Source organism: Girardinichthys multiradiatus, chromosome 9, assembly GCF_021462225.1.
Source record: "Girardinichthys multiradiatus isolate DD_20200921_A chromosome 9, DD_fGirMul_XY1, whole genome shotgun sequence".
NCBI lineage: Eukaryota > Metazoa > Chordata > Actinopteri > Cyprinodontiformes > Goodeidae > Girardinichthys > Girardinichthys multiradiatus.
Window position 1 is genome coordinate 19,346,866 of NC_061802.1, and position 27,852 is coordinate 19,374,717.

General features: G+C 40.3%; 1 protein-coding gene across 1 annotated transcript; it reads left to right on the forward strand.

Annotated features, from left to right (window-relative positions):
* Positions 1 to 27,489, forward strand: kif14 (kinesin family member 14). The gene is made up of 29 exons (XM_047373797.1): positions 1 to 1,250; positions 2,186 to 2,440; positions 2,536 to 2,623; positions 2,805 to 2,903; positions 3,048 to 3,100; positions 3,199 to 3,229; positions 3,384 to 3,491; positions 3,594 to 3,710; positions 4,656 to 4,774; positions 5,308 to 5,480; positions 6,288 to 6,435; positions 6,697 to 6,760; positions 6,870 to 7,054; positions 7,238 to 7,340; positions 7,490 to 7,647; positions 7,731 to 7,878; positions 9,371 to 9,517; positions 10,123 to 10,255; positions 10,638 to 10,731; positions 10,912 to 11,050; positions 11,560 to 11,666; positions 12,604 to 12,701; positions 13,555 to 13,788; positions 13,906 to 14,093; positions 14,553 to 14,705; positions 23,509 to 23,631; positions 23,806 to 23,880; positions 25,392 to 25,545; positions 26,150 to 27,489. The coding sequence occupies exons 1-29, from the start codon at positions 229 to 231 to the stop codon at positions 26,527 to 26,529; spliced, it is 4,896 nt and encodes a 1,631-aa protein (XP_047229753.1). The 5' UTR covers positions 1 to 228; the 3' UTR covers positions 26,530 to 27,489.
* Positions 27,490 to 27,852: the final 363 nt, after the last annotated feature.

Here is a 27,852-nt window from a genome sequence, read left to right on the forward strand (position 1 = left end):
TGAAATTGAAGCGGGCGAAGGCGGAAGCGAAGAGGAAAGAATCCATAAACAAAATAACTGTCTTTAGTGGTACAGTTTAGTTCAGATGAGGTGCCCTCTACTTTTAAAGAGTATGCTGCAGTGTACTTGAATTGTTTTTAGTCTATTTTTAAATGCTGATGAGAGATCGGACTGTGTACAATTACGGTTGGCGAGCTAATCTTGAGCGGTTTAAGGAATAACATCACAATGTCTATATTTAGCGTACAGGCAAGAAAGCATACAGCGTATTATGACCATCTAATGTCAGTATCGACGTCCAGGACACCCACCGGCAGAGACCGCCTGGGAGATCTAAAGGTACCAGACACATCTTTAGGAAAAAGTGGGATATCAGGCGCAGAATCTGCGGCTGAAGACAGCAGGATATCTGACAAAAGCCGTCAGGTAAACAGGACTTATGTCATCTCTGCGCTGTCAATGAGCGGCGGCGGGCAGCAGACGCCTTACCGAAGCAGACTCACTCTACAGAGGAGGTCAAGGAGGAAGAGCGGTGCCGAGAAATCGTTGACTGAAAGAAGCCAGAACAGCACTCCTGCCCCGGAGAAGAGACTGACTCTGCAGCGCAGGACCAGGACTCCCTCCATGGATAAAAGCGTGCGTGGACAGCGTGGGGTCAGCGGTAATGCTGGCCCACAGCCAACACCAAAAGTCCTCAGTGAACCAAACGGCAGGGCGAGTTTATTTAGGTCGGCAAGTTTAAGAGAAACTACATCCAAAATAAATGGATCAGACGCCGTAACTCATGGGGCGCACGCCAAGACGCCTCCGTTTTCTTCCAAGCATCTAGATGGCTCGGCTCATACATTTAAAACTCCCACCAGAAGGACCCCGTTTGAGAAAATCGCCGCTAAAAGAGAGGTTTTCGAGAGACTGGCTTGCAAAGAAGCACCCAAACGGGTTGCTGTTAAATCTGCAAATCTGGAAAAGCCCAAGTCCAAAGCTCAGAGAGCAGAAAACGCAAAACCAATCCCAACTCCCAGGGTCAGCAAGGCATCCTCAGGTGTGCTTAAGGACCACGCTGCTGTGCAGGAGAGAAAGCCAACCACCGCAAATCAACATGGGGACGTCACTTTCACAAGGATGTCCCCCCCAGCCCCTGCTGAGCAACCCCTGAACCATCCCTGTGAGGCTAAGGCTCAGCAGGATTCATTTAAGATGGAGAACAGTGCAGTGACTGTGGCTGTCCGGGTCCGACCTTTCAGTGCCAGGTATGGGATTTCTACAGAACCTTGAGGAAGTATTCATCTTGAACATTTCCACGTTACAGTAAACCTCGATACATTGTGTTTCGATTTTTATTTGATAAAACAACAAAACGTTGTTGATAATTGTGGAGTGGGAAAAACGATACATGGTTTTCAGTTGTTTTAACCAAAACCTGATAAGTCAGGTGTGAAAAGGTATTCCGGCATTTCCCTTTTTTTTTTCCCCCTGATACCTATAGATGCAATGTAAATAACTGCCTTTAAAAGTCTCTTGATTGGTAAATAGTGTTCACTTGTGTGTAACTTAATCTAAGAATAAACAGAGCTGTTCTTTGAAGGCCTCAGAGGTTTGTTGGAGAACATTAGTGAACAAAAAGCACCACGAAGACCAAAGAAAACTAACACCTCAATCACCCTGAGAACACCATTTCCACTGTGAAACATGGTGGTGGCAGCATCATGCCGTGGGAATGCTTTTTTTTTAGCAGGGAGAGGGATGTTTTTCAGAGTTGTGTGGGGGAGAGAGATGGAGCTAAATATGGAGCAATCCTAGAGGAAAACCTGTCAGAGGGAGACAAAAACTTGAGACTGGATACATTTACACACCCTATTTTTACAAATTTATTTAGGCAAAAAAGTTGACAATCATCTATGATGGTCCTCCCACTCCTCAGTTATGTGCTAGTTTGTATTGGTCCATCATATAAAAATTCCAACAACACAAGGAAGTTTGAGCTTAAAATGTGACAAAATCTGAGAATATTAAAGGAGCTTGAAGACATGTAACGCTGTATTTTCTGTCCTAATTAAAACAAGTGAAACCTTTTTAAAAGTGCTCTACAACCCAATTGTTCTTAATCTTAATGTTATCGCACTCAAATAGAAATGAGGACAAAGTGCATTTTTACACTGTGTATATATTCTCTGCTGTCTTATAGGGAAAAGGCGGAAAAGGCATCGCAGGTCATCTTTATGACTGGCCAGGAGACACACGTCCAGCATCCAGAGTCCAAGCAGAGCTACTCCTTCACATACGACTTCTCTTTCTGCTCAGTGGATGGCAATGAGCCCACCTTTGCCAGCCAGAAAACAGTCTATGAGACCCTTGCCAGACCTTTGCTACAGAGAGCCTTTGAAGGATTTAACACCTGCTTGTTTGCCTACGGCCAGACGGGCTCTGGTAAATCATACACGTGAGTGTTTTTTGCAGGTTGTGTCACTGCATCAGTTTGCCCTCATCAAGTTTGTCACCCCTTATTTTGATTGGTTGGAAATGGCTGTTTTGCAGGATGATGGGCTTTGAGGAGGAGGCTGGGGTCATCCCACGATTCTGCCTGGAGCTTTTTATGAAACTGGCCTCAATGGAAGACGAAGAGGTAGCTTCACACTGAAGTGGATGGCCAACTGGCCATTTTGTTTCCCCAAAGCTAATTTAGAATAATAAACCTTAAACCTGAATAATTTTACCAGGAAAATGTTCCAGCTATTAAAAAACTGAAGTTTTTCTTTTTGTCAGGTATCATGGCTTATCAAAATCCATTCTATATTGCTTTTCAGGTGAAATGTCACGTAGAGATGAGCTACTTTGAAGTGTATAATGAGAAGATTCATGATCTGCTGGTCACAAGGGAGGAACCAAACCAAAGGAAGATGCCGGTTGGTAGTTTGTAACAGACTGGATTTTACTCCAGAGAGCTGGCTACAGCTTTAAAAAACCAAAAATATCTTTCTTTAAAGTTTTAGAAATCATTCTTTCTAGTTTTAACAGTGAAGTTTTAACACAGCCGACTTGTTTTTCAGCTGAGGGTCAGGGAGCATCCGGTCTATGGTCCTTATGTTGCTGAGCTCTCTGCGTAAGAAAACCCTTTCTCTTTAGGTTCATCTCATTCCAATAAAAGCAATGATGTAAAAAATGATGCATCTGAACTGCTTCTTTTGTCACTTTTTCCAGGAATGTGGTGAGCTCTTACAGTGACATTCAGGTAAGCTAGAACTACTGTAATTGTGTTTGTCTGCTGTTTTAAAGAGGAAATTAAAATTAAAGCTGAAGTTATCAATGTGTTTGACAAAGAAAATCACTAATATTGTCTCTTTGGCATGAATCTGTCATAATTAGCACTGTCCCTTCTTTTAAAGTGCTGGCTGGAGCTTGGTAATAAGCAGAGGGCCACCGCTGCTACAGGAATGAATGACAAAAGCTCCAGATCTCACTCTGTCTTCACCCTGGTTATGACCCAGACTAAGGTATGCAGTTCTGTCTTTACTATATAAAGTATTTATACAGTAAAGACACATCATTATGGTCCATTTTAGTTGATCATTTGGTGACCAATTTGTGTTTTTTAGACTGAGTTTGTGGAGGGAGAGGAACATGACCACAGCATCACCAGCAGGATTAACTTGGTCGACCTTGCAGGCAGCGAGCGCAGCAGCACAGCCCAGACGAGTGGAGACAGACTCAGGGTATGCACAAGAGCATGGATGTGTGGATGTCCCATCTATACCACTGCTTGAATGTCAGTTTGGGACCTGATTTTCAGTGTCCTTTGTTACAATTCAGAACTAAGAAAAGAGCGCGATATTGGTCTACAGTGATGAAATATCAGGAAAATATTAACTGGTATCACTGGATGTAGAGTCGTGTTAAAAAATTAGGACACCCTATGGCTGTGCCATCTTTCAGCAAAAATGAAATAAAGCTGAAGCAGAACTGAACCAGCAACACAACAATGACCCAAAGGATATCGGTTAATCCACCAAGATCTGGCTGAGAGTTCAGAAATGGAAAGTCCTGGGTTGAATCAAAAACCCAGATCTTGAACTCATTAAAAAGCTGTGATTGACTTGAAACAGGATGAGCATGCAAAAAAAGACTTAAACATCTTTCATCTGATAGCGAAGATTGGACCAAACCTTCAGACTGATGTCAAGGGAGCAATACTATCTATTAAATGTTAGGGTGTCCTAACTTTCCCCTCAGTTTAAAATATACTTCTTACTTGATGAATTAAACAAGGCAAATTTTTCATTTAACTGTAACTAAATCACTTTCTTTGATATGTAGACTTTGATATGCAAACATGTTTTTATAAATAACTAAATGTATATATAGTAAGATGGCCTAACTATTTCACATGACTGTTTCATTGGGATTAAAAAATGACTTCAGAAGAAATGGCACTCAAACAGTGAGAATTTTAGTGTAAAGAATTTATTTGATACTCGTTTGCTTGGTTGTAGCTCTACCAGATGGTTCACTTGGCTCAGCATTTACTTTCATTTTATATAGTAAATTAAAATAGTTTCTCTTAAAAAAAAAAATCTAGTTTTTTTTTTTTCTGTTCCGTTTACTCCGTATTAAAGTTCTTGCAACAATAAGGTAAAAGTTTTTTTTCTGTGACATTACAGGAGGGTGCCAGCATCAACAAATCCCTGCTAACACTTGGAAAGGTCATCTCAGCTCTATCAGAACAGGTGCTCACCAGGAAGAAGGTCTTTATACCATACAGAGAATCTGTCCTCACATGGTAAGGATAAAGAAAACTTAATCAAACACAACGTTATTAGCTTTTTTTGCACCCTGAGAAAGAGTATCACGAGTTGAACCAGCAGCACAGTTTTATTTAGGATACGCGGCCCTCCACATTTGGGTCTCGGGACGGCTGCGTCAAGGACTGAGGCCTTCATATTTGGGTCACGCGCTAGATCCTCGATTTTCAAAACAATTGTGGCACCAATAATTGTTTTAATATAGATTTCTATACCTTTTTTTTTTTTTTTTTCCTCCACTGAGTAAATGTACTTAGATTAAAGGCTCGAATTTTAAATTTTTTTTTATTTTCAAATGTTCACTGGGAGAACATGATGCTGGAAAAAAAAACAAAAAAAACAGAAACATTATTTTCAAGCTTTTAATTGATTGTTAATAGGGAAGCCAATACTTGCGAAGGATGCTGAGTGAATAAACTAGGCAAAGACATTTTGGTTTGTTTGAAAATTTTGAAGTAGCTAAAATGAATTTTAAATTCGGCTAAAAACTCCTTTTTGTCTCGTCTTACAGGCTGTTGAAGGAGAGCCTTGGAGGTAACTCCAAGACGGCCATGATCGCCACCGTGAGCCCGGCGGGCAGCAACGTGGAGGAGAGCCTGAGCACGCTGCGCTACGCTCAGCAGGCCCGCACAATCATTAATGTGGCCAAGGTCAATGAAGACACCAGCGCCAAGCTCATCAGAGGTCAGAGTTCCAGGATTTATTCAATCAATCAAATGAGTGCATATTCTAATTAAGCTATAGAGTCTAGATAACAGTTCGTTTAGGCTTATTGTAGAGGTAGAAACAACGTGATGAGGTCCTACAAAGACCTTGGTACCTTGGAGGGAACAAGTTAATCTACAAATTGGCTGCAGGAGTATATTCAGGATTTGCGTACTCTAAAGACTAAGAAAAAATATGCCTCAACTAGCTGACAAACATAAAACTAATATTTTTGTTACTTAAGGTTGTCTTCCATTTTTTTTTCAGGCTTAAGAACTACCTTTCTTTACTTCGGAAAGTTTGATCCTCATCTCGCTCTCTTCTCCCCACATTACAGCCTGCCCTCACATTTATCTATCACCATCTCTTTTGCTCTCCAGCTGAAATTAAAGCGTGGCCCTAACCTTGCTTCCTGCCTTTATTTATGCACTGTCAGTTGCACATAGCGGCTAACTGTCATGCAAGTATTATTTTTCATGAGACGACTGTGCTGCTGTTTGACGTTTTTAGGACTAAGGGGAGCTCTTGCAGCGGATTCAGCTCGTCTCACTGGTCAGTGTGAGACTTTCTGTTCAAAGACGCCGTCATGCTGTAAATCATCAGAGACTATTGCACAAGTCACTGAGGAAATCTGAATATTTTTCTAAATGAAAACAAGTCAGATCTTTCTAGGCTTTTCAACTGACTTTCCGCTGATTCTTTTTTTTTTTTTTTTTTTGACATTTGCTCTGTGCTATTTTAAGTTTGCATTTAAACAGCCTGGACCAACTTCTGGTACATTTTTAGAGCTGAAGGCAGAGGTGGAGAAACTGCGGGCGGCCCAGACGAGTTCCCAGGGCGTTGAACCAGAGAGAGTCAGGCTGTTCCAGCAGGAGATCAGCACCTTGAAGAACAAACTCTGTCAACAAGAGAGAGAGATGGTTGAGGCCAACCGGTCAGCATCACTGCAGTCATTCTGACATTATTTCTTATGTTGTTTGATTTTTGTAATCCTGAAACTACAAAAATATAGTAAAACACCTCTTACTTTATTTTCAGTTACTGAAGCATTAAGTGTGCTGTGAATCTATTTTTGCTGTTTACCTTCGCTGCTGTTTATGAAAATTCAGAATAATATGAAGGTTTAGATCTAAAAGCAACTTACCAACATTTTCATACGATTTTTAACCGTGATTGTATTTTATTGTTATCGCAGCGCATGGAGAGAGAAGCTTGAGCAAGCAGAAATACGTAAACGCGAAGAGACCAAAGAGCTACAGGTGTATATTTTTCTTTTCCTTTTCCCTACTCAAACAAATCGTAAAGCTTTTCTTTAAAAGAAAATAGAGGGAGGAAAATCTGTAAGGACTTCTCACTTTATATAATCAGAAAGCCGGTGTGACATTCAAAGTGGACAACCGTCTTCCCAACCTGGTAAACCTGAACGAGGACCCTCAGCTCTCTGAGATGCTGCTCTACATGATCAAAGAGGGCCAAACCACCGTGGGGAAGCTCAAACCGGACTCCAGTCACGACATTCAGCTCACCGGAACCCTCATTGCGGATCGGCACTGGTGAGAATGAAATCCTGGGAGTTTGGTAATGCAGTTTCTAGTTGAATTTACCTTCTGTAGGGCTGTGCCGCATACAGAGCCAAACTAAACAACAAAAAGCTAAAGTATGTGAATATTAACAGATCAATATGTTGCTTTTCAGGTTAAATTAAAATTCAAAAATTTTTACCTTTTGTTTAAAAGTGTCATATCCAACATCAACAATACTGTCAGCATCATCCCTATGGATAATGCTAAGACCTTTGTCAATGGAAACCTCATCTCTGAATCTACTGTCCTACACCATGTAAGTCCTGACAAAGTATTACATTATGGTGTAATTCCAACTGGATTAATTAATTCTAGCAAAACAAAGTCGACATGAATAAAAAACGTTATTCATGTTTCTTTTCCCACCTCATGTTTTATTTATTTTTTTAAAAACCTGTTATCCAGGGTGACAGAGTTATCCTCGGTGGGGACCACTACTTCCGCTTTAATCATCCAGCAGAGGTGCAGTCTGGAAAGCGAGTATCTTGCTGGACTGGAGATGGCGATGGACAAAAAGACTTTGAATTTGCTAAGAATGAGTTACTCGCAGCTCAACGAGCGATGTGAGTGTAAACTAACTCTATATCAATTTTGTAAACTACCAAGTAAAATCCGAATTCATTTAAATCACTTGTTTTTGTCTCAGGCTGGAGGCAGAAATCGAAGAAGCTCATTTAAAGGCAAAACAGGAGATGATGCAGGGAATTCAGATGGCAAAAGAGGTGGCTCAAAAAGAGCTCTCTGACCAGAAGGTCCTTTATGAAAATAGGATCCAAGCCTTGGAGAGAGAACTAGTAAGTTTAAACCCTTATACAACAAATACCAGTCAGAAAATTATATAGTTTGACAATGTAATAGTTTATTAGATGCTTTTCACAAAATATTGATTTTGTTACATTATCACATTGATAATACATACTGAGATACATAAAAAGATAAACATCAAAATCTTAACAAAATAAATTTCCTCCCATAAGTCTAAGTCATGAATTTATTTGGGTTCATATGTTCTTATTTATCATAAATAGAAACATCCACTAAATTTAACATATAGGTACTGGAATGTCTGTTTGATGAGGCTTTTTTGTCAGATTAAAATTACCTTTTGAAACTAATGTTTAAGCAGGTATTAAACATACTTTTTATCAAGCCCACAAGGTTGTATTAAAATGTTTTTATTTTAATTGGTCTGATGCACGGTGGCGCAGTTGGTAGCACTGTTGCCTTGCAGCAAGAAGGTCCTGGGTTCGATTCCCGACCAGGGGTCTTTCTGCATGGAGTTTCCATGTTCTCCCCGTGCATGCGTGGGTTCTCACCGGGTACTCCGACTTCCTCCCACAGTCCAAAGACATGCCTGTTAGGTTAATTGGTCACTATAAATTGCCCTTAGGTGTATGAATGAGTGTGTGCATGGTTGTTTGTGTGTTGCCCTGTGATGGACTGGCGACCTGTCCAGGGTGTACCCTGCCTCTCGCCCATAGACTGCTGGAGATAGGCACCAGCTCCCCCGTGACCCACTAAGCGGTAGAAAATGATTGACTGGTCTGATGCAATTTTCTAATCTTAAATGTTATGTGTTTGTTAGCTGTAAGCAGAAAATCTTAATCAACAGAAAGAAAGGACTGAAAAGAGCAGTCTGTGTGTATTTATGTATGTAATGTGTTTCACTTAGTGAATTGAGTTACTGAAATGAATAAACTTTTTAATAATCAAATTTATTGAGAGGCACCTGTAAAGTATGGCAAATAATACATATTTACACCAAAGTATTTAAATCAAATATTTATTGGAAATTATTAAAGCCGCATTTAAAAATCTGAATATTTTTTATTTATTTCAACATCTGGAATCATAAAAAATAAGGTTTTGTATTGCATGAAAGCACTTGATTTTAGAAGGTAGGTGCAGCCATGATGGACTACTGGTACTTGACAGCTGTAGTACGTAGATCGTCCACCAGGGGGCATGAGATAAGTACATGATTTCATAGATTTTTTAAGGAAAAGTGGTTTTAAAGAACAACTCTCAGAAATATCATGCGTTTGGTATTATGTGGCTAATCTACTTTTTGTTTATTAGTTTCTTTTTTTAAATTTTACTTTACTCAAGTTTTAGTCATTAAAAGTAAGTTTGTGTGCAGCTTTTTGGGGAAAAAATAAGCAAAAACATTTAAAAGTTTTTGTCATTAATTAAAAAACCTTGTGTATTATGTAGTACATAATATTTTTTAATTAATTCTGCATACCTTAAAAAATGCAGCTTTACTAAAATGTAATTTTGTTTCAGAACGAGGAAAACGAGAGAAAGCTTCAGCAAGAGATGGATCAGCAGAGGGTGGCTAGCCAGATGGCAGAACTCAAGATGGCCAAGCTGGAGTTGGAGAAGGAGGTGGACTCCCAGAAGAGACGCCTCCGTCTCCACATGGAAGCTCAGGTCGGGACAATAAAAACACAGTTACGTGTTAAATTTGGATTATTTTCTCGCTGTGGACTAACCTGACCTTTCTGCTTGATCCAGTCGTTAATGTTGTACAAACTTTCAACATATTAGAAATATCTGTTCTGATACTGCTAATGATCGTGTTTTTTTTTTTTGTATGAATAATGTTCTTAGAGGTAGGGAGGAGATAAAGGCTTTTGTGTTTTTTATGTCTTTGTGTATTTTTGTGTATTCTTAGACAATATAGAAACATAAAGGCCTCTGTAGCATAAATCACTGTTTTTAAACTTACAGAAGATAAAGGAGTACATTTCTCTGTAGAGTACTCTTATCTGTACTTATTACCTACTTTTTTGTCTTTTTTTTTTATGTATCTGCTTTTTCAATAGATATCTTCGCACTTCAAATTCTTTGCTATTATTAATCCCTCATTCTCTTAATCAGTATTGAAAACAAACTTTGGAGGCTTAAACAAATATTCTTACTCTTCGTTTTCTTAACCAAGGGGCCATTTGGGAGTTATGTGATAGCCTGGCTTAAGGCTAAATGTTATGGCCCGATGGTTGTACTGTTGTTTACATTGCCGCGACTCACTGCAGGCTATGGAAGAACAAAGAATTTGCCAAGCAAAGATTGTGGAGGCCCTGGAGGCAGAGAAGAGGAAGATCAGTAAGGAGCTGGAAGAGATTCAGAAGAAAAGGGCTCTTAGGGAGAAACAAACATCCAGAAGTGGTGCGTTGGAGCTGTTTACATCCAGTATCGTAATGTGTTTCTGAAGTGAACATGATGACTTTTCGAGACTCTTGTACTTTATCGGCCCCCTTCTGTTTAGTTTTTATCACCATGACTAGTGTTTATCATGCCACACTATAAATCATTTAATTATTTTATTCATTGTCTAAATAAGAGGCTGTGCTTTTCGCTGGTGGAGATGAAATCATATCTATAGGGCAAGGTCATTTGGTGCCTTTGTGTTTTATAAGCTTCTGTAAAATAACTAGCATAATAAAGAGTGGGATTTTGGGCGTGTAAACGTCAGTATTGTTTGTTTTAATAGATGCTAAGCTTTCAGATGCCTGGTGTCATGTCATGATGCTTTCTTTCTGCGATGCAGATACTCCACAGTGGGATGCCATGAAGCTGTCCTTGATGATTGAGGAGGCCAATAAAATCAGTGTCAAACTGAAGAAACACACTCTATTCAGCAGGTGGGAAAGAGAAAGTTGAGAAAGTTTTATGTAGGGCTTTGATTTGTACATGTTACCATCAAAATAGGGATTAAAAAATACATAGTTTTGCTTGTATTTTAAGCATTATTTACATTTTGTTGATGCAGATGTTATTCTTCAAGATTAACCATCAACCCTGTCGTTTTTCTTCTCTTTCAGACATGAAAGCTCTGAGATCGAGAACACCCAGCAAGGTGGGATTCAAGTGCGAGTTCAAAACACAAAACTGGGAATCTCCACTTTCTGGAGCCTGGATAAGTTCCAGAACAATATGGCAGCAATGAGAGAGCTTGAGCAGGTTGGTCTTGAATGAGTTTGGCTTTCCGAAGATAAGGCAGCAGGTTTTTTTTTTTTTTTTCGTTTGTTTTTATCAGATTTGCAGATGTTTTGTAATGTTTCGTTTGACAGTTTCAGGCTGCCTCTGTGTTTTCAGGAGAATGTTTTAGGCTTATCCAGTCTTTTATGTATATGGCTTGAATTCAAAGCTCTCTTGGTGTTTTGTAATAAGCTACTTAATTCACAGAAGATTTCCTACCTCAAGTGAAAGGTGTTTCAATCAGGTATTACACGCTATGTGCTGAGAAAAACATGCGCTGACTGCCAGCTTCTCCATTCCTCATTCTGCATAATCAGAGACTGACACCACCTCACACTTAATTGCCCATTTCCCTGCCATTTGACCTTATTTACAGTCCAGATTGGCTTGTTTTATGCCTGATGGAGGGAAGCAGCCTCACTTTGCTGCGCTTTTCTCATTAAGTTGAGTGAGTTAGATCGGGCTTGTCAGCGCTGCTTTACTCTTCGCAGGGGGATTCCACCTCTAAAGATGACGATGTGTTTTATGACCCTGATGATGAGTGGGAGCAAGATATCTCAGCCTCCTCTGCTTCCACGTCCTCCTTTTCTCGCCGAAGGTAATTATCCAGCTCTGCTTCTTATCCAGCAGGCCCTCTTTCCGCATCTTGTTTTGTGCAGGAATTAGTTGTTATGCCTCGCATAAATCATGTTAGCAGGAAATGGCCACTTGTCTCTTTCGTCATAACCTAACTATCCCTCTGCATGTGGACATCTTACGGTTTAATCTCGTCTGGGTTTGTCACCCAATGAAACTCTTATTTCAACAATGTACAAGCAGAAATATGTGCTGAGACGATCTAAGTGTGAACACATGGAAGTCTTATAGTTGCAAAGTATTTGGGTTAGTTACAAATTCTGAAAAAGTGTGATCTACAACCTAGTAACCTTTTTTTCATTCTTGTGTTGTTTACCACAAAGGCCAGAACAGGATGTTTAAAAAAGGAAGTGGATTGAAGGGTCACTGTTTCAGACTTCACACCTCATAAACTTACATTTGTAACACAAATAGCCTGCAGGAACACCGAACCTCCAACATTTTCTCCTCACAGCGTTGTTATTCATGGCAAGAGCTCCTGGTGGTGTCTAGTTCTCCACCAGATCCAATGGGTGGCTCCATTGCGCATTTCTCCCTGACGTCATTGAAAGTATGCATGTGCAGCATGATTGTAGTGCGCTTCTCACAGTACAGTCATACTCTTTACCCCAACTCCTTACAAAAGACATTTAGACTGCCCTCCTTTTGCTGAAATTTGTCATTGTTTCCGTGCCCTCACTGCTTCTCTGTAAGTACCCTCTTTGCGACAAGGTTGAAATAAATATATTTCAAGGCAGGCAGAAGTTAACAAAAATGTCTTGCAGCCTTTTTTTGTCACCATTTATCTGGTGTAATAATTGTCAAATACAGCAGTTCTTAATTAGATTGTTCCTGCTATTGCTGATATGAATTTACAGTTGGCTTTAAGGTCTCAAAGCTTATGTTTGGTTGGACCTTAGGAGCAGAAGCCTTCTGAAAACCAAGAGAATTTCTGGACGTTTGTATGAAATCCGGGTCCATCCGATTCAGAGCCTCACCAACTCCTCACATTCTGCTGGTAAGATGCTTGACAACATTTCTTGACACCAAACCATTTAAGCAGTGATATTGTTTTTTTATTTTTATTTTTTTGACGTAATCTAAATGATATTGTCAGTTAATATAATATATTGGGAAATACTGCTTTATAAAGAATTGCAAATATGCTTTTTATGTTAAAGCTCTTGCAAAAACACTCAAATGTGATTTATACTGAATGAGCACAGTTTCTGTAGGGTCTTAAAAAGTTTTTTTTAATTATTACTTTAGCTCTAAAAAAGTCTTAAACTTTTTTAAATGCACTGAATCTTAAATTTGGACATTTATTGATTTAATTTTGAGAATAATGTTTGCAGCAAGCATTCATGTGTTGCGTTTCTGTGAACACGTGAAAGTTCTCCACCTCTGAGGAGGACCTTCGTCCGTTCTTGCAAACCTTCAAAACAGTTTCTGCCCTTGTTAAGGGGTTTATTGTGGTTTATTAAGGGAACTGACACCAAACCGTTTTTGTTAGCTTGTCCAATATCAGCTGCCATTGAAGAGCAAGTATTTAATAAGGCTTGGCTTTTATTAGCTCACTAGAACCTGTAGTTCCAGCTGCTATGAAGTTCACTGTTAAGTACATTGTAGTTATTTAGTGTGGGTGTAAAAAGCACAGAACTAGAGTCAAAAAACATCAATTTAGATGCACAAAGGTCTATTAACTGATGACAGTTATTTTTCATAGTTATTGCATGACTTACTGTTAAATCATAATCTTGAAAAGGTCCTATATTCTGTTAAAATAACTAGGAGGAAGAAAAACCTTGAATGAACATTTGCAACGATTCAGGCCATCTTTGTGTGTCACTCCTCCTGTGTGTGTACTCCAGGGCTGATGTGCGGAGCGGTCAGACCTCCCTCCAACCATACAAGCACCACAGAACCAGCTGTTCCCCGCATCTGCAAGGACTTGATTGGCCGGTCTGTGTCTCGTCTGGGAAGCTGCAGCGAGACAGAGGAGACCTTGGCAGATAGACTGATGTCTGATCTGAATCTGGTTTACACAGCTGTCCAAACCATATCTGACTTGTATGAAGGCCTAGATGATGACAGCCAGGACAGCGGTGAGCTTCAACTGATTTTCAAACAATAACTAATGAGCTTATTAGAAAGGTTGTTATTTCAACTGTTATGTGTAGGTGTTTCATTTTAAAGTTCTATTATTGCTTATTATTCGGCAGTGTTTGCGTGCAGCGTGGCGGCCCAGACTGAGCTGATTAAGGCCACTACCGCGTTGGAAACTGCTGTGTTGGTTACCATGCAGTGGCTGGCCAGTGTTACGCCCTCCTCTTGCTTGCTCTACACTATTGCTGAAGAACTGAAAAGCCAAGTCAAGAAAATGGGAGGCTTCTTCCAAATGCTTATTCAGGTGAATGGACGCAGTGACATAAAACTTGATATTTCCAGTTTGTATAAAAGGCTAAATTTAAGCCGTCAAAATGGTTTTCAATTAGGCGTAGTTTGGACATTTGGCGGCTTATCAAAATGCCGATCTGACTGACAAGTCTTAGCTCTGAGCTGTTTGAGCCCTTTCTATGGAAATGGCCAAGCAGAGGGAATTCTCAGCCTTGAGCTCCACACAGATCATGAATATATGGAAAGGAAATCTAAATTCCTAACAACCTTTTGGCACCTAAGCAGACATTTTTTACCCTGGTTTGTAATATTTTCCACCATTTTAATTTGTTTACTGACCCTTCAGACTTCATCAGCCGTTGCATTGACTCACATTGATTCGCTGTTGAATAAATTTTAGTTCCATCTGTTTGTTTATGCTAGTGTGATGTTGGATGCAAACAAAAATAAAAAACGTTTTTCCCCAATCCAGGGTTGTGAATCGGAGATCACATCGATGGTGAAGGAAGCACGGAGGAAGAGCAGTCAGTGCTTGGATTCGGCGATCCTTGCGCTTGCCGAGCTGGCAGTGGTGACGGGCATGCCGCTCAATGTCATGGTGGTTGGCAGTCAGGCCACAGGCAAGGTAACTCCTGTAATACTCCACTGTATTCAGGAAAATGAACAGCAATGCAAGCTTTGTGGATGTGCAAAGCAAGTAAGACATTGTAACCTGGTTGTTAATGATTGAGTGCTGAATTTTTTTCATTTATGAACAAAAGTTTCAATCTGCATAAAGAAATAAGAGAGGTTCATGGTTGTGGCTGCCTTGATGAAGTAGGAGGAAGCACCATAAATTCAGCTTAATTTTAAACATAATACATCCTGGTACCTAGATAAACAGTTCATAACAGATTTTCCCTTGTGTATCTAGAATTCAGATGTTTTCACGCTGTATAAAAAGACAAAATCTATCTATCGATCGATAGATCGTCCTGCTCAGTGGTCAGAGGGATTTTAAGCCATTCTTCTTGCAGGATAGTGGCCAGGTCACTACATGATACTGGTGGAGGAAAACGTTTCCTGACTCGCTCCTCCAAAACACCCCAAAGTGGCTCAATAATATTTAGATCTGGTGACTGTGCAGGCCATGGGAGATGTTCAACTTCACTTTCATGTTCATCAAACCAATCTTTCACCAGTCTTGCTGTGTGTATTGGTGCATTGTCATCCTGATACATGGCACCACCTTCAGGATACAATATTTGAACCATTGGATGCAAATGGTCCTCAAGAATGGTTTGGTAGTCCTTGGCAGTGACACGCCCATCTAGCACAAGTATTGGGCCAAGGGAATGCCATGATATGGCAGCCCAAACCATCACTGATCCACCCCCATGCTTCACTCTGGGCATGCAACAGTCTGGGTGGTACGCTTCTTTGGGGCTTCTCCACACCGTAACTCTCCCGGATGTGGGGAAAACAGTAAAGGTGGACTCATCAGAGAACAATACATGTTTCACATTGTCCACAGCCCAAGATTTGCGCTCCTTGCACCATTGAAACTGACGTTTGGCATTGGCATGAGTGACCAAAGGTTTGGCTATAGCAGCCCGGCCGTGTATATTGACCCTGTGGAGCTCCTGACGGACAGTTCTGGTGGAAACAGGAGAGTTCAGGTGCACATTTAATTCTGCCGTGATTTGGGCAGCCGTGGTTTTATGTTTTTTGGATACAATCCGGGTTAGCACCTGAACATCCCTTTCAGACAGCTTCCTCTTGCGTCCACAGTTAATCCTGTTGGATGTGGTTCGTCCTTCTTGGTGGTATGCTGACATTACCCTGGATACCGTGGCTCTTGATACATCACAAAGACTTGCTGTCTTGGTCACAGATGCGCCAGCAAGACGTGCACCAACAATTTGTCCTCTTTTGAACTCTGGTATGTCACCCATAATGTTGTGTGCATTTCAATATTTTGAGCAAAACTGTGCTCTTACCCTGCTAATTGAACCTTCACACTCTGCTCTTACTGGTGCAATGTGCAATCAGTGAAGACTGGCTACCAGGCTGGTCCAATTTAGCCATGAAACCTCCCACACTAAAATGACAGATGTTTCAGTTTCATTGTCCAACCCCTGTATATATACTGCTCAAAACAAATAAAGGGAACACTCAAATAACACATCCTAGATCTGAATGAATAAAATATTCTCATTGAATACTTTGTCCTGTACAAAGTTGAATGTGCTGACAACAAAATTACACAAAAATCATGAATGGAAATCAAATTTATTAACCAATGGGGGCCTTGATTCGTAGTCACACACAAAATTAGAGTGGAAAAACACACTTACAGGCTGATCCAACTTTGATGTAATGTCCTTAAAACAAGTCAAAATGAGGCTCAGTATTGTGTGTGGCCTCCATGTGCCTGTATGACCTCCCTACAACACCTGGTCATGCTCCTGATGAGATGGCAGATGGTCTCCTGAGGGATCTCCTCCCAGACCTGGACTAAAGCATCCACCAACTCCTGGACAGTCTGTGGAGCAACGTGACGTTGGTGGATGGAGCGAGACATGATGTCCCAGATGTGCTCAATCAGATTCAGGTCTGGGGAACGGGCGGGCCAGTCCATAGCTTCAATGTCTTCATCTTGCAGGAACTGCTGACACAGTCCAGCCACATGAGGTCTAGCATTGTCCTGCATTAGGAGGAACCCAGGGCCAACCGCACCAGCATATGGTCTCACAAGGGGTCTGAGGATCTCATCTTGGTACCTAATGGCAGTCAGGCTACCTCTGAAGAGCACGTGGAGGGCCGTGTGGCCCTCCAAAGAAATGCCACCCCACACCATTATTGACCCACTGCCAAACCGGTCATGCTGAAGGATGTTGCAGGCAGCAGATCGCTCTCCATGGTGTCTCCAGACTCTGTCATGTCTGTCACATGTGCTCAGTGTGAACCTGCTTTCATCTGTGAAGAGTACAAGGCGCCAGTGGCGAATTTGGCAATCCTGGTGTTCTTTGGCAAATGCCAAGCGTCTTGCACGGTGTTGGGCTGTGAGCACAACCCCCATTTGTGGACATCGGGCCCTCATACCATCCTCATGGAGTCGGTTTCTAACCGTTTGTGCAGACACATGCACATTTGTGGCCTGCTGGAGGTCATTTTGCAGGTCTCTGGCAGTGCTCCTCCTGTTCCTCCTTGCACAAAGGCGGAGGTCCTGCTGCTGGGTTGTTGCCCTCCTACGGCCTCCTCCACATCTCCTGGTGTACTGGACTGTCTCCTGGTAGCGCCTCCAGGCTCTGGACACTACGCTGACAGACACAGCAAACCTTGCTACAGCTCGCATTGATGTGCCATCCTGGATGGGCTGCACTACTTGAGCCACTTGTGTGGGTTGTAGAGTCCGTCTCATGCTACCACGAGTGTGAAAGCACCACCAACATTCAAAAGTGACCAAAACATCAGCCAGAAAGCATAGATGCTGAGAAGTGGTCTGTGGTCCCCACCTGCAGAACCACTCCTTTATTGAGTGTGTCTTGCTAATCGCCAAAGATTTCCCCCTGTTGTCTATTCCATTTGAACAACAACATGTGAAACTGATTGTCAATCAGTGTTGCTTCCTAAGTGGACAGTTTGATTTCACAGAAGTTTGATTTACTTGGAGTTACAGTGCCTTGCGAAAGTATTCGGCCCCCTTGAACTTTTCAACCTCTTGCCACATTTCAGGCTTCAAACATAAAGATATAAAATTCAAATTTTTTGTGAAGAATCAACAACAAGTGGGACACAATCGTGAAGTGGAATGAAATTTATTGGATGTGTCAAACTTTTTTAACAAATAAAAAACTGAAAAGTGGGGCGTGTAATATTATTTGGCCCCTTTACTTTCAGTGCAGCAAACTCACTCCAGAAGTTCAGTGAGGATCTCTGAATGATCCAATGTTGTCCCAAATGACTGATGATGATAAATAGAATCCACCTGTGTGTAATCAAGTCTCCGTATAAATGTACCTGCTCTGTGATAGTCTCAGGGTTCTGTTCAAAGAGCAGAGAGCATCATGAAGACCAAGAAACACACCAGGCAGGTCTGAAATACTGTTGTGGGGAAGTTTAAAGCCGGATTTGGATACAAAAAGATTTCCCAAGCTTTAAACATCCCAAGGGGCACTGTGCAAGCAATCATATTGAAATGGAAGGAGTATCAGACCACTGCAAATCTACCAAGACCCGGCCGTCCCTCTAAACTTTCATCTCGAACAAGGAGAAGACTGATCAGATATGCAGCCAAGAGGCCCATGATCACTCTGGATGACCAGCAGAGATCTACAGCTGAGGTGGGAGAGTCTGTCCATAGGACAACAATCAGTCATACACTGCACAAATCTGGTCTTTATGGAAGAGTGGCAAGAAGAAAACCATATTCATAAAAAGTCTTGTTTAAAATTTGCCACAAGCCACCGGGGAGACACACCAAACATGTGGAAGAAGGTGCTCTGGTCAGATGAAACCAAAATCGAACTGTTTGGCCACAATGCAAAACAATATGTTTGGCGTAAAAGCAACACAGCTCATCACCCTGAACGCACCATCCCCACTGTCAAACATAGTGGTGGCAGCATCATGATTTGGGCCTGCTTTTTGTCAGGAGGGACAGGGAAGATGGTCAAAATTGATGGGAAGATGGATGGGACCAAATACAGGACCATTCTGGAAGAAAACCTGTTGGAGTCTGTAAGAGACCTGAGACTGGGATGGAGATTTATCTTCCAACAAGACAATGATCCAAAACATAAAGTCAAATCTACAATGGAATGGTTCACAAATAAACGTATCCAGGTGTTGGAATGGCCAAGTCAAAGTCCAGACCTGAATCCAATGGAGAATCTGTGGAAAGAGCTGAAGACTGCTGTTCACGAACGCTCTCCATCCAACCTCACTGAGCTCCAGCTGTTTTGCAAGGAAGAATGGGCAAGAATTTCAGTCTCTCGATGTGCAAAACTGATAGAGACATACCCCAAGTGACTTGCAGCTGTAATTGAAGCAAAGGGTGGCGCTACAAAGTATTAATGCAAGGGGGCCGAATAATATTGCACGCCCCACTTTTCAGTTTTTTATTTGCTAAAAAGGTTTGATACATCCAATAAATTTCATTCCACTTCACGATTGTGTCCCACTTGTTGTTGATTCTACACAAAACATTTGAATTTTATATCTTTATGTTTGAAGCGTGAAATGTGGCAAGAGGTTGAAAAGTTCAAGGGGGCCGAATACTTTCGCAAGGCACTGTAGATTGTGCTGTTAAAGTGTTCCCTTTATTTTTTTGAGCAATGTGTGTAGATAGATAGATAGATAGATAGATAGATAGATAGATAGATAGATAGATAGATAGATAGATAGATAGATAGATAGATAGATAGATAGATAGATAGATAGATAGATTTTTTTTTTTTTACATTCTTAAATTTCAGAGGTTTCATCCATTTCCCTTATAGTCAGTAGAAAAGCCTTTAGTCTGTAAATCAGGGGTCCCCAAATAAAATAGCAGGAGGTCCACTACGTCAAGAGACAAAAATATTTTCTTTCATCTTTATTTAATATTTATTTAGCAGTTCTTTTTTCTTTTTTTCACATGCCCATGAAATCATCTGCTGAACAGAAAAGTGCAATCCTATTTTAGTAGCAATATTAAATTCATTTTGACACATTTTGGTAGAACAGTTCTGCTGTCCTTGTTGTGCTTGTGACAGGCAGGGCAATTTACTTAAACTTTTCCTTCAGTTGTTGTCCTTTCTTTCCATCTTAAAGTGTTTCTGCTACAGCTTCCATACACTCTTTGATCATTTCCCAGTCAGTGAAAGGCTTTTTGTGTTTTTCCAAAATCCACTGTACTCACAGTGAACACTCGTATGCTCGCTGTTGTGCTGTAAGAAACCGTATGCTTCTGTCCAGTCATCTTTAAATGTGTGATTTTCATAGTCCACTTTATGTATTTTTGATGAGGCCATCTTCTTTTACTTACTCACCTGTGCACCACCAAGTCATTGTACTATCAGCAAGCGTGAGCTCCCAAGCTAGTAACTTATGCCCCTTTTCCACTGTCTCGTTTTAGCCACTCGGTTTTGTTCTACTCGGTCCATTTTACCAAGTCCAGAGGGAAAAATACGCCAACAGTGTTAGAAAGTGGGAAAAACAACCTCCTGCGTGAGGTGTTTAAAAAGGTTCGACCCATTATATGTCCAAATGTTGCATCAGAGATCAGTTACGTACATGTAGTCATTTAATTTGATATACGTAAAAACGGAGTTATAGATAGGAAGAGTGGCAATTATGGATATCCACAACTAAATTGTTCCTAGTAACAACTGCAGTGTAGATATCTGTAAAGACATTTTTACTAGTAAAAATATATTTGTGATGTTAGAAATTATATTGTAGATATCTAGAATGTTTTCTTCATTTTTTATATCTGAAATGGTCATTTTGACTAGTATTAACTAGATTATGGAGATATTAAATTAGAGTTAATCCTAGTAAGAATTATATTCAAGATATCTGGAATGTCCATTTTGACCAGGAAGAATTTATTTAAGATATCTGAAATACATATTCAGTCAAGCTAATAAATGTTAAAACGGCCAAGTTTTAAAGATGTATAGGTATCTGAAACTTAATTCTTACTAGTACAATTTTATTTTTGGATATTCTGAAATTAAGTTTCTGCTGGCAAAAATTTAATTGAGGACATCTATTATTACAGTTCTGACTAGTAGACATGTAATTTTGACTAGGAAGAATACTATTTTAGTGATCTACAAATGGAACAGAGAGGAGTTCGCTTTAAATAAATGTTAAAACGGCCTGCCGTACATTGTGCTTCCACAGACCCACTGACGGCTGAAGCTACGTTAAAGCGCAAAACCGTGGACTTTTGACTGCGGAGAAGTGAGTTTTAGATTGGATATTGGGCATTCTTACTCCGCGAAAAATAGAAAAATAACTTTTCGGTTTGACCCACTCTGGGTATTGTGGTTCTTTTATATTGTTGTAGTCGCTCATGAGTTTTATTAACTTTTCCCTTCACTACCTCAGCAAAAACCTTCTCAATTCTCCTGGTCCCATGGCCAATCAGTGAACAGCAGTCTGTTCACGTCACATGCAGTCCCGACTCAGCCCCTTTCTGACCTGCTCAGGAGCAGGGACCCAACAAACAGGTACTGGCAAGGAAAAACAGTAATGGAAAATACTCGCAAAGCGAGCCGAGTGGAGTCCAGTACGGCCAAATCGAGCCAGTGGAAAAGGGACATTAGCAACCCGCGTTCAAGGACCCGCATAGTTTCTTCTTTGTCGTTTTCTGGTGGTTGGTGTACGACGATGTGGTGCATTACTGCCACCAGCTGGCTTGAAGTGTGGACCAGAATGTCGCTCACAGAATGACCCACATAGCTGCCCGCCTATTCCAAAGTCAGATGCGGCAGCTGGGAAGAATACAATGTTTATCTCTACATAGTAAATGAGAAATTGCTTTGTGGTTAGGGTAGCAGCTGCAGCTCTGACTGAAGCAGCTCATTGCCTGACTTGCATCACAAGCAGGCCGGGGCCAGATGCTCCGCATGGCTATACCATAATACGAGATGAGGCGCAAGTGACGCTAACATGCACCTAATATGTAAATGTTTAAAATCAGGTTGGGTCTGGATTGGACGGCTCGTGAGTCCGCAAATCCGTGACCTCTTTTGTAAAGGTTAGGGTAAATGTTTTTGGTACAAACTTCTCACAATAATTTGCTGGAATTTTGGTCCATTCCTCCTGACAGAACTGCCATAACTGAGTCCAAAATAAATTTATCTCTGACACAGAACTTGTTCTCTTCCTCAGCAGTATGGTGGCTGGAATTTCCCATTGTGTTTTTGCTTGCATATTGTTTGAAGAGAGCGACTAGGAACCCTTAGGCATTGGAGCCATCCATGCTGCATATCAATATTTTTCAGTTTGCATTTAAATACATTGATAAAATCTGCCATCGCTGAAAATGTCTAAGAAAGGAAAGCATGTGCTTCCATGTAAAGTTAGAATATCTCAGTGTTTATGTTCTGAGATAAAGCAGTCACAGCTACCCAGGATTGTTGAATATTTACAGATTTTTAGTTTGAATAGAGCAGACACTAGCAGCTGATATGTGTGTGGTTATTCTATGATACATATCTCAGAGGCTTTAACTATTAAAGATGTGTGGATTATTACACACTGGTTTAATTCGCTGAAACTTCATCAATCATAATTGTTACCTTAGATAGCCATCTATAGTCCTGATTGGAGTTCTGCTTCTTCCTCTGTCCCGCAGTTGAAGTGGGGATGCTCACAGTTCATTTAAAATCAGTTCAACATACACATCTCCACATAGTCGGAAGTGGCAGAATGTGGCTTTTAAACAAAAACTGCTATGAAACAATTAATGGTTTCTGCTGTTTTGGGTGGATTTCCCCGTTTTTAATCACCTTCTGTACTCTGCTGCAGTTGGTGAAGAGCTGGTGTTCCCAGATTTCAGCAGCAGCCCTGCGGGAGTAGGACCCGCTCAGTGTCAGCGAATGTAATTTACCAAAAAAGCCCGGTTTTCAGACACCACAATGAAAAAACTCACAAAAAACAGCCTAGTAGGATAAAAAGGTTCAGGAAAGACAAGATCTGGAGAAAAATGTTCAAGAACCCATCCTGGAAATGCTCTTAAAGTTGCCTGACTTGATCCTTATTAAAAAATCTTTGCTGGGATTTGAAAAAGGTGAGAGCAGCACCTAAACACAAGAATATTAATGAATAATGAACTGAAGGCCTTTGCCTATGAGGAGAGGGCAAAGATTCCCCAGGAACACAGACAAAAGCTGCTGTCAGGCTTTGAATCACGTTTGCAGCAGATTATTGCAGAAATTTTTTTAAAAGTGGCATTTAATTTTAAATCTGAAAAAACCCTTATGGTATTAGTTGTGCTGAGCTGTAAAAAAATTTTTTCTTGCTTTCTTTACTGCAAACACTTGCTGTTTTCATATTCTGTCAATAGACTCCAATTTGCAGTTGGGGTTGAATCATTTTAGGTTCAACTGTAAATGTCAAGAATGTAAAAAAAAAAAAAAAAAAAGGAAAAATCTAAAATTTGAGTCTGGAATATTGTGGAAGTTTAAAACCGTAAATTTGTATGAACTCTATTATCGATGGACACGGAAGAGTGGATTTTTACTGTATTCTGAGCATTATTACTTTAACATCGAGGTCAAACAAGAGATTTACAGCATCATTAATTCATTCAATGTGCTCTTGAGGCTCTGCTTTAGACTATCAGGATTATTTGCTTTAGCTTTATTCTGTACCGTTTTGTTCGTTGTGCTTTGTAGCTTTTTTAACTAACCATACACATGTTTACTGTCTTTAATGTTTTATGCTTTCAGCAATCATGTTTAAGCTGTCTGCAAAGGGGAACCAGTAAGGGTGTGCGCTCTCTCCTGAAGGAAAGCCTTGCCATCACCAGGGAAATGCTCAGAGATGCTCAGCTGGCCTATCCCAGAAACCCGGTAAGACATCAAATATCTATTTCATGAAAAATGTTGTCAATGCTTAATTCATTTGTAGCAGGAAATTGCCCAACGGATGTCGCATAATTTGACAAGACCAACCTGTAGGCTGACTTAAGGAAAAATTACTCTGAGTAAGTTTCTACCTTTGATTCCCTTCATCTCTGCCTACAGATCCTCCAGAGCCTAAAATCCAAAACTCTCGATATGTCTCGTGCCCTGCAGAGCTACATTCAGTGTCATATTTCGGTAAGTTTCTGCAACATAAGAACAGGTGTACGTGTACCATCCCAGAAACCACTGACAGCTGCTCTTTGCAACCAGGACTGAAAGACACACTGTATAGTCACCCGAAACAATCCCTCTGCCTTGACACAAGTTTAAATGAAATAGATTAACACCCACTCCTACAACAGCCCTGTTAAAGATGCCACTCAGCCTTTATTGCTACTGTAAAGCTCAATGCTCTCAGAGCTTATCTCTGCGTATTCATCCCTCGACAGTCGTTCACGTAATAAATGCGGTGAATGAAGTGGCATAAGTCACAGCTAACAGGCTTGTTTGAAGTTATCTTAGCCACACAAACTACCCTGTGTTTTTTGTTGAACCAGTAATGGGCACTTATGGGCACAGCAGCTTTTGCCTCCCTGATGTCATTGTAGTCAAATAAAGGCTGAGTTATAGCCTCTGTCAGGTCATCCTGTGAACATGTATGCAGGAGAGTGCTCTGCTTACAGAGAATGTGGATGGAGATCCAGCTTCATGTATGAAGCCAGACATCTTTTTCACTTCACCTTGTCATCCATGTGTTTTTTATAATGTTCGCAGCCTGTCTTCTTTGTTACCTGAACCAGATGGCTTTCGTTTTCTTAAAGCATCGGAGGTAATATTCTGTTGGACCCTTTTTGGTTGAGCAAATTCGCCCCCAACATTGTAAGGTAACCAGAGCCACCATAATGTTTGCCAAAGTGGCCAGGATGGGACATGTTAATGAAAAGATGAGATCAGACCTGAACTCAGAAAATGTTGCCAACAATATGCCATGGTTGCAGTCCAACTTCAGACCATTCTTGTTAAGATTGTTTTGCAGAATGTAACAATTGTGTACCATTAGACATCGCAGTATCTCCCGCATGTATTTTTTTCCTTCTTTGTATCGACATCATCTATCAACCAAAAATTAGCAGGAGAAAATGGTGGAAACGCGTGTGTTTAAAAAGGGAATCAAGATCTAAAATGAGGTACTTGTCTGTCGTCACTGATGGCCGTTGCCTGCTTGGTCCTTCAGTTGCTTCCTCTTGTTTTTAGCAATAATAAAAATAAACATTATGAGAGTGCAATGAAAATAAATGAAAATGACATTTACCAGCAGCACACGGCCCTGTCTTTCAATCTTTTCACAGATAAAGCTGTACCAGTTCAACATTCATTGACAGTTTAAACAACAAACTGATATTCATTTAAATCATAGAAATTGACAAGATTAGGTTTTGTTTGCATTTTTGCACTCTATTTTGCACATTTTTCCTTTTTTTTTATTTAAGAATCTAAATAACCAGTTTGTGGTTTGTTAAAAATGGTGGAAGAAACCCGCCAAGATCCACATAGGCAATATTCTCTGCTAGTACCAATGCTTTTTTTTCCAGATGTAGTATTGAACCGTGGTTGATATCAAAGACTTGCATGCTTGGATCTTTCTCTTTTGTTGTTGTATCTTACTCATTATTTGCTATTTTCTGTGTGTTTCTGTTTTCTAACAGGAGCAAGAATATGACATAGAGGAGGTGCAGGAGGAGGAGGAAGACGCAGCCTTGCTCACTCATTTAAGGAGGATGAGAACGACGTCGACCAAATTGTTCCAGCTAAACCAGGCCATCCAAGAGATGCACTCCTGTTTGTCTACAGCCCTGCGAGGTGACTCTTTGAAAGTGCACATTGCTTAGGATTGTTTTTTTTTGTTTTTGAATCTCTAAACAGAGCAACTCTTTAAACATGTTTAAATAACACTAATCAGGGGCCTGGCACAGACTACTGTCAATCTAAAGGGAAAATCTGACAAACCATCTTAGTGAGGTCAACACATGTGGCTAGAACTGCATCCATAGGCCTTGGCATTGGCTCTTCATGTCTGGAAATGAAGGGATGGAACACTGTTTATCCAACAATGCTGCATCATTTGCTTGAGATTTGGTGAATACAAAGGCTGTCAGAAAGGACATGCATCATTTTCATAGGTTAATTACTTCAGGTATCTCTTTTAACTGTGGCACTTCAGTATTATTCTTTCCACGTTTTACGTTTATCCTAACACTCAAATACATTGTCCAGTAACTGAATATTAATATAACGTATACCAGGCCTCATTTTGTTTTTTAACCATTTGTGGTATTTGCAGTTTTATGTTGTTGTTAAATTACATGAGGGGCATGATAAAGGTGCAAATTGACGATCTTTCTTTTACTGCAGATGTATTCATTGCATAAAAAAGTGCATGTCTGACTGATTTCTGCCCTTCCAGGTAAGGACAGAAATCCTGACCTTAGCAGCTGCAGAGAGCTGGTCTCCTCTTCTACCAAGGCAGTTGATGAGCTGGTCACTGGCCTGTTGAAGGAGGGAGCAGAGGCACCGTCCCTGCAGCTTTCCTGTCTTCAGACAGTCGTATCTGCACGCGACGAGCTCCACTCCGCCCTGCTGTCCTTGTCCTCCTCCTTCTGGAGCCAACAGGGGGTTAGCGACAGCAGATATTCAGCCTGTTCAGACAAGAGTTTAGAAAATAACGACTCCTCCTTCAAAGGGAGAGAGAAAACACACAGTGCTGTTAGAAATAAAGTTGTGAGTAAAATAGTGTACTCCCTCGCTCCAGGTGTGCCATGCAGTGGCAGCCCACACTGGGTGTAAAGTCTCTTTGGGGTTTTTTATCACAGCTTATCATTTTTGAAGAGTTTATTGTATAAATAAATTGTTGCCTTGAAGACAAATAAAGAGTTAACCTGCTAGTATTCAATTAATTGTAACAGTACCGGAAACAATGATTGTAAAAAATACATGCGTGTGGCATCCACAAATTGCAGGACATTTACAAAATCTTTCTTTGAAATGGAAAATAGTGTTGAAGTTTCTTTGATTTCTCTTCTTGGTATGGCAAAAACTCGCCCTCCAGTTTGAATGTATTTAAGGTATATAAACTGAAGCTAAAACCACATTCATGAAAGGATAAATTGTAAGTAATTGATGTTTGGACAATATTAGAAAAAATAAGCCATCAAGAAGGGAACGGTATTCGGCAAACTCTCATTTCAGGACTATATATATTTTTGAAGACGTGTAATGTCTCGTTTCCAGGCAGCTCAGGTATGCTAATCTGGAAGAAAACCCGTACTTCCTGATTTTTACACTTTTCTGTACACTGTTTTCTTTTCAAGGTATATTTAGTTTGCATGAGTGTTTTGCTCCTGTATATTGTATCCCTGCAAACGATTTGCACTCAGACAACATTTTTACATTTTGGTTTTCTTCTTTCTTTCATATATTTATCTAAATAAACTGCTGTTGTTACCTTTTTATTGCTGTAGGAAATCATACATCCACCTGCACAACTGCTAAGAATCATATGGCTTGATTTCACAAGGATCCAGATCTTTAGTTTTGGTTCACCATACACTGCTGGTAAAGAGTGCACCCATAGAAAGACTTACTTTTAGTGTTTATATTTACGCTAGCACTCATGTGCTTTGTTCTTAGCTGAGCTTTTCAGTTACTGAAAATGTATACAAGCCTACATTATGTTTATTTTGATCTGTGTGTGGTATTTGTACTTTTTATATTTAAAAAACACAATAAACCAACTCTTCTCCACAATGGATGATTGCATTATTTACAAAAAATGTGTGAGTGCATTAATTATATTATTAGATTTATAGTCTTTATCAAACGTTTTGGCATCTTAGCAAATGTTTTATAAACCTCAGTTTTTCTGGTGACAATTCATTGTGTAGAGTGATTAGATGCATATTAAGTTCCTGCAAAGAGCTTTGTTACACCACAAAGAACAAAAAGAAAATGTGTATTTTTGTCCTGATACAAAATATTATAATCTTCAGAAACAAAGGGGAGCTTACGAAAGATTCCAGATGAAATCACTGTTAATCTAATTAGAGAGATAATGTGGTCGAAATCAGCTGTACACTCCTTAAAATGCACCTCGCTCTATGTTGCTATTTG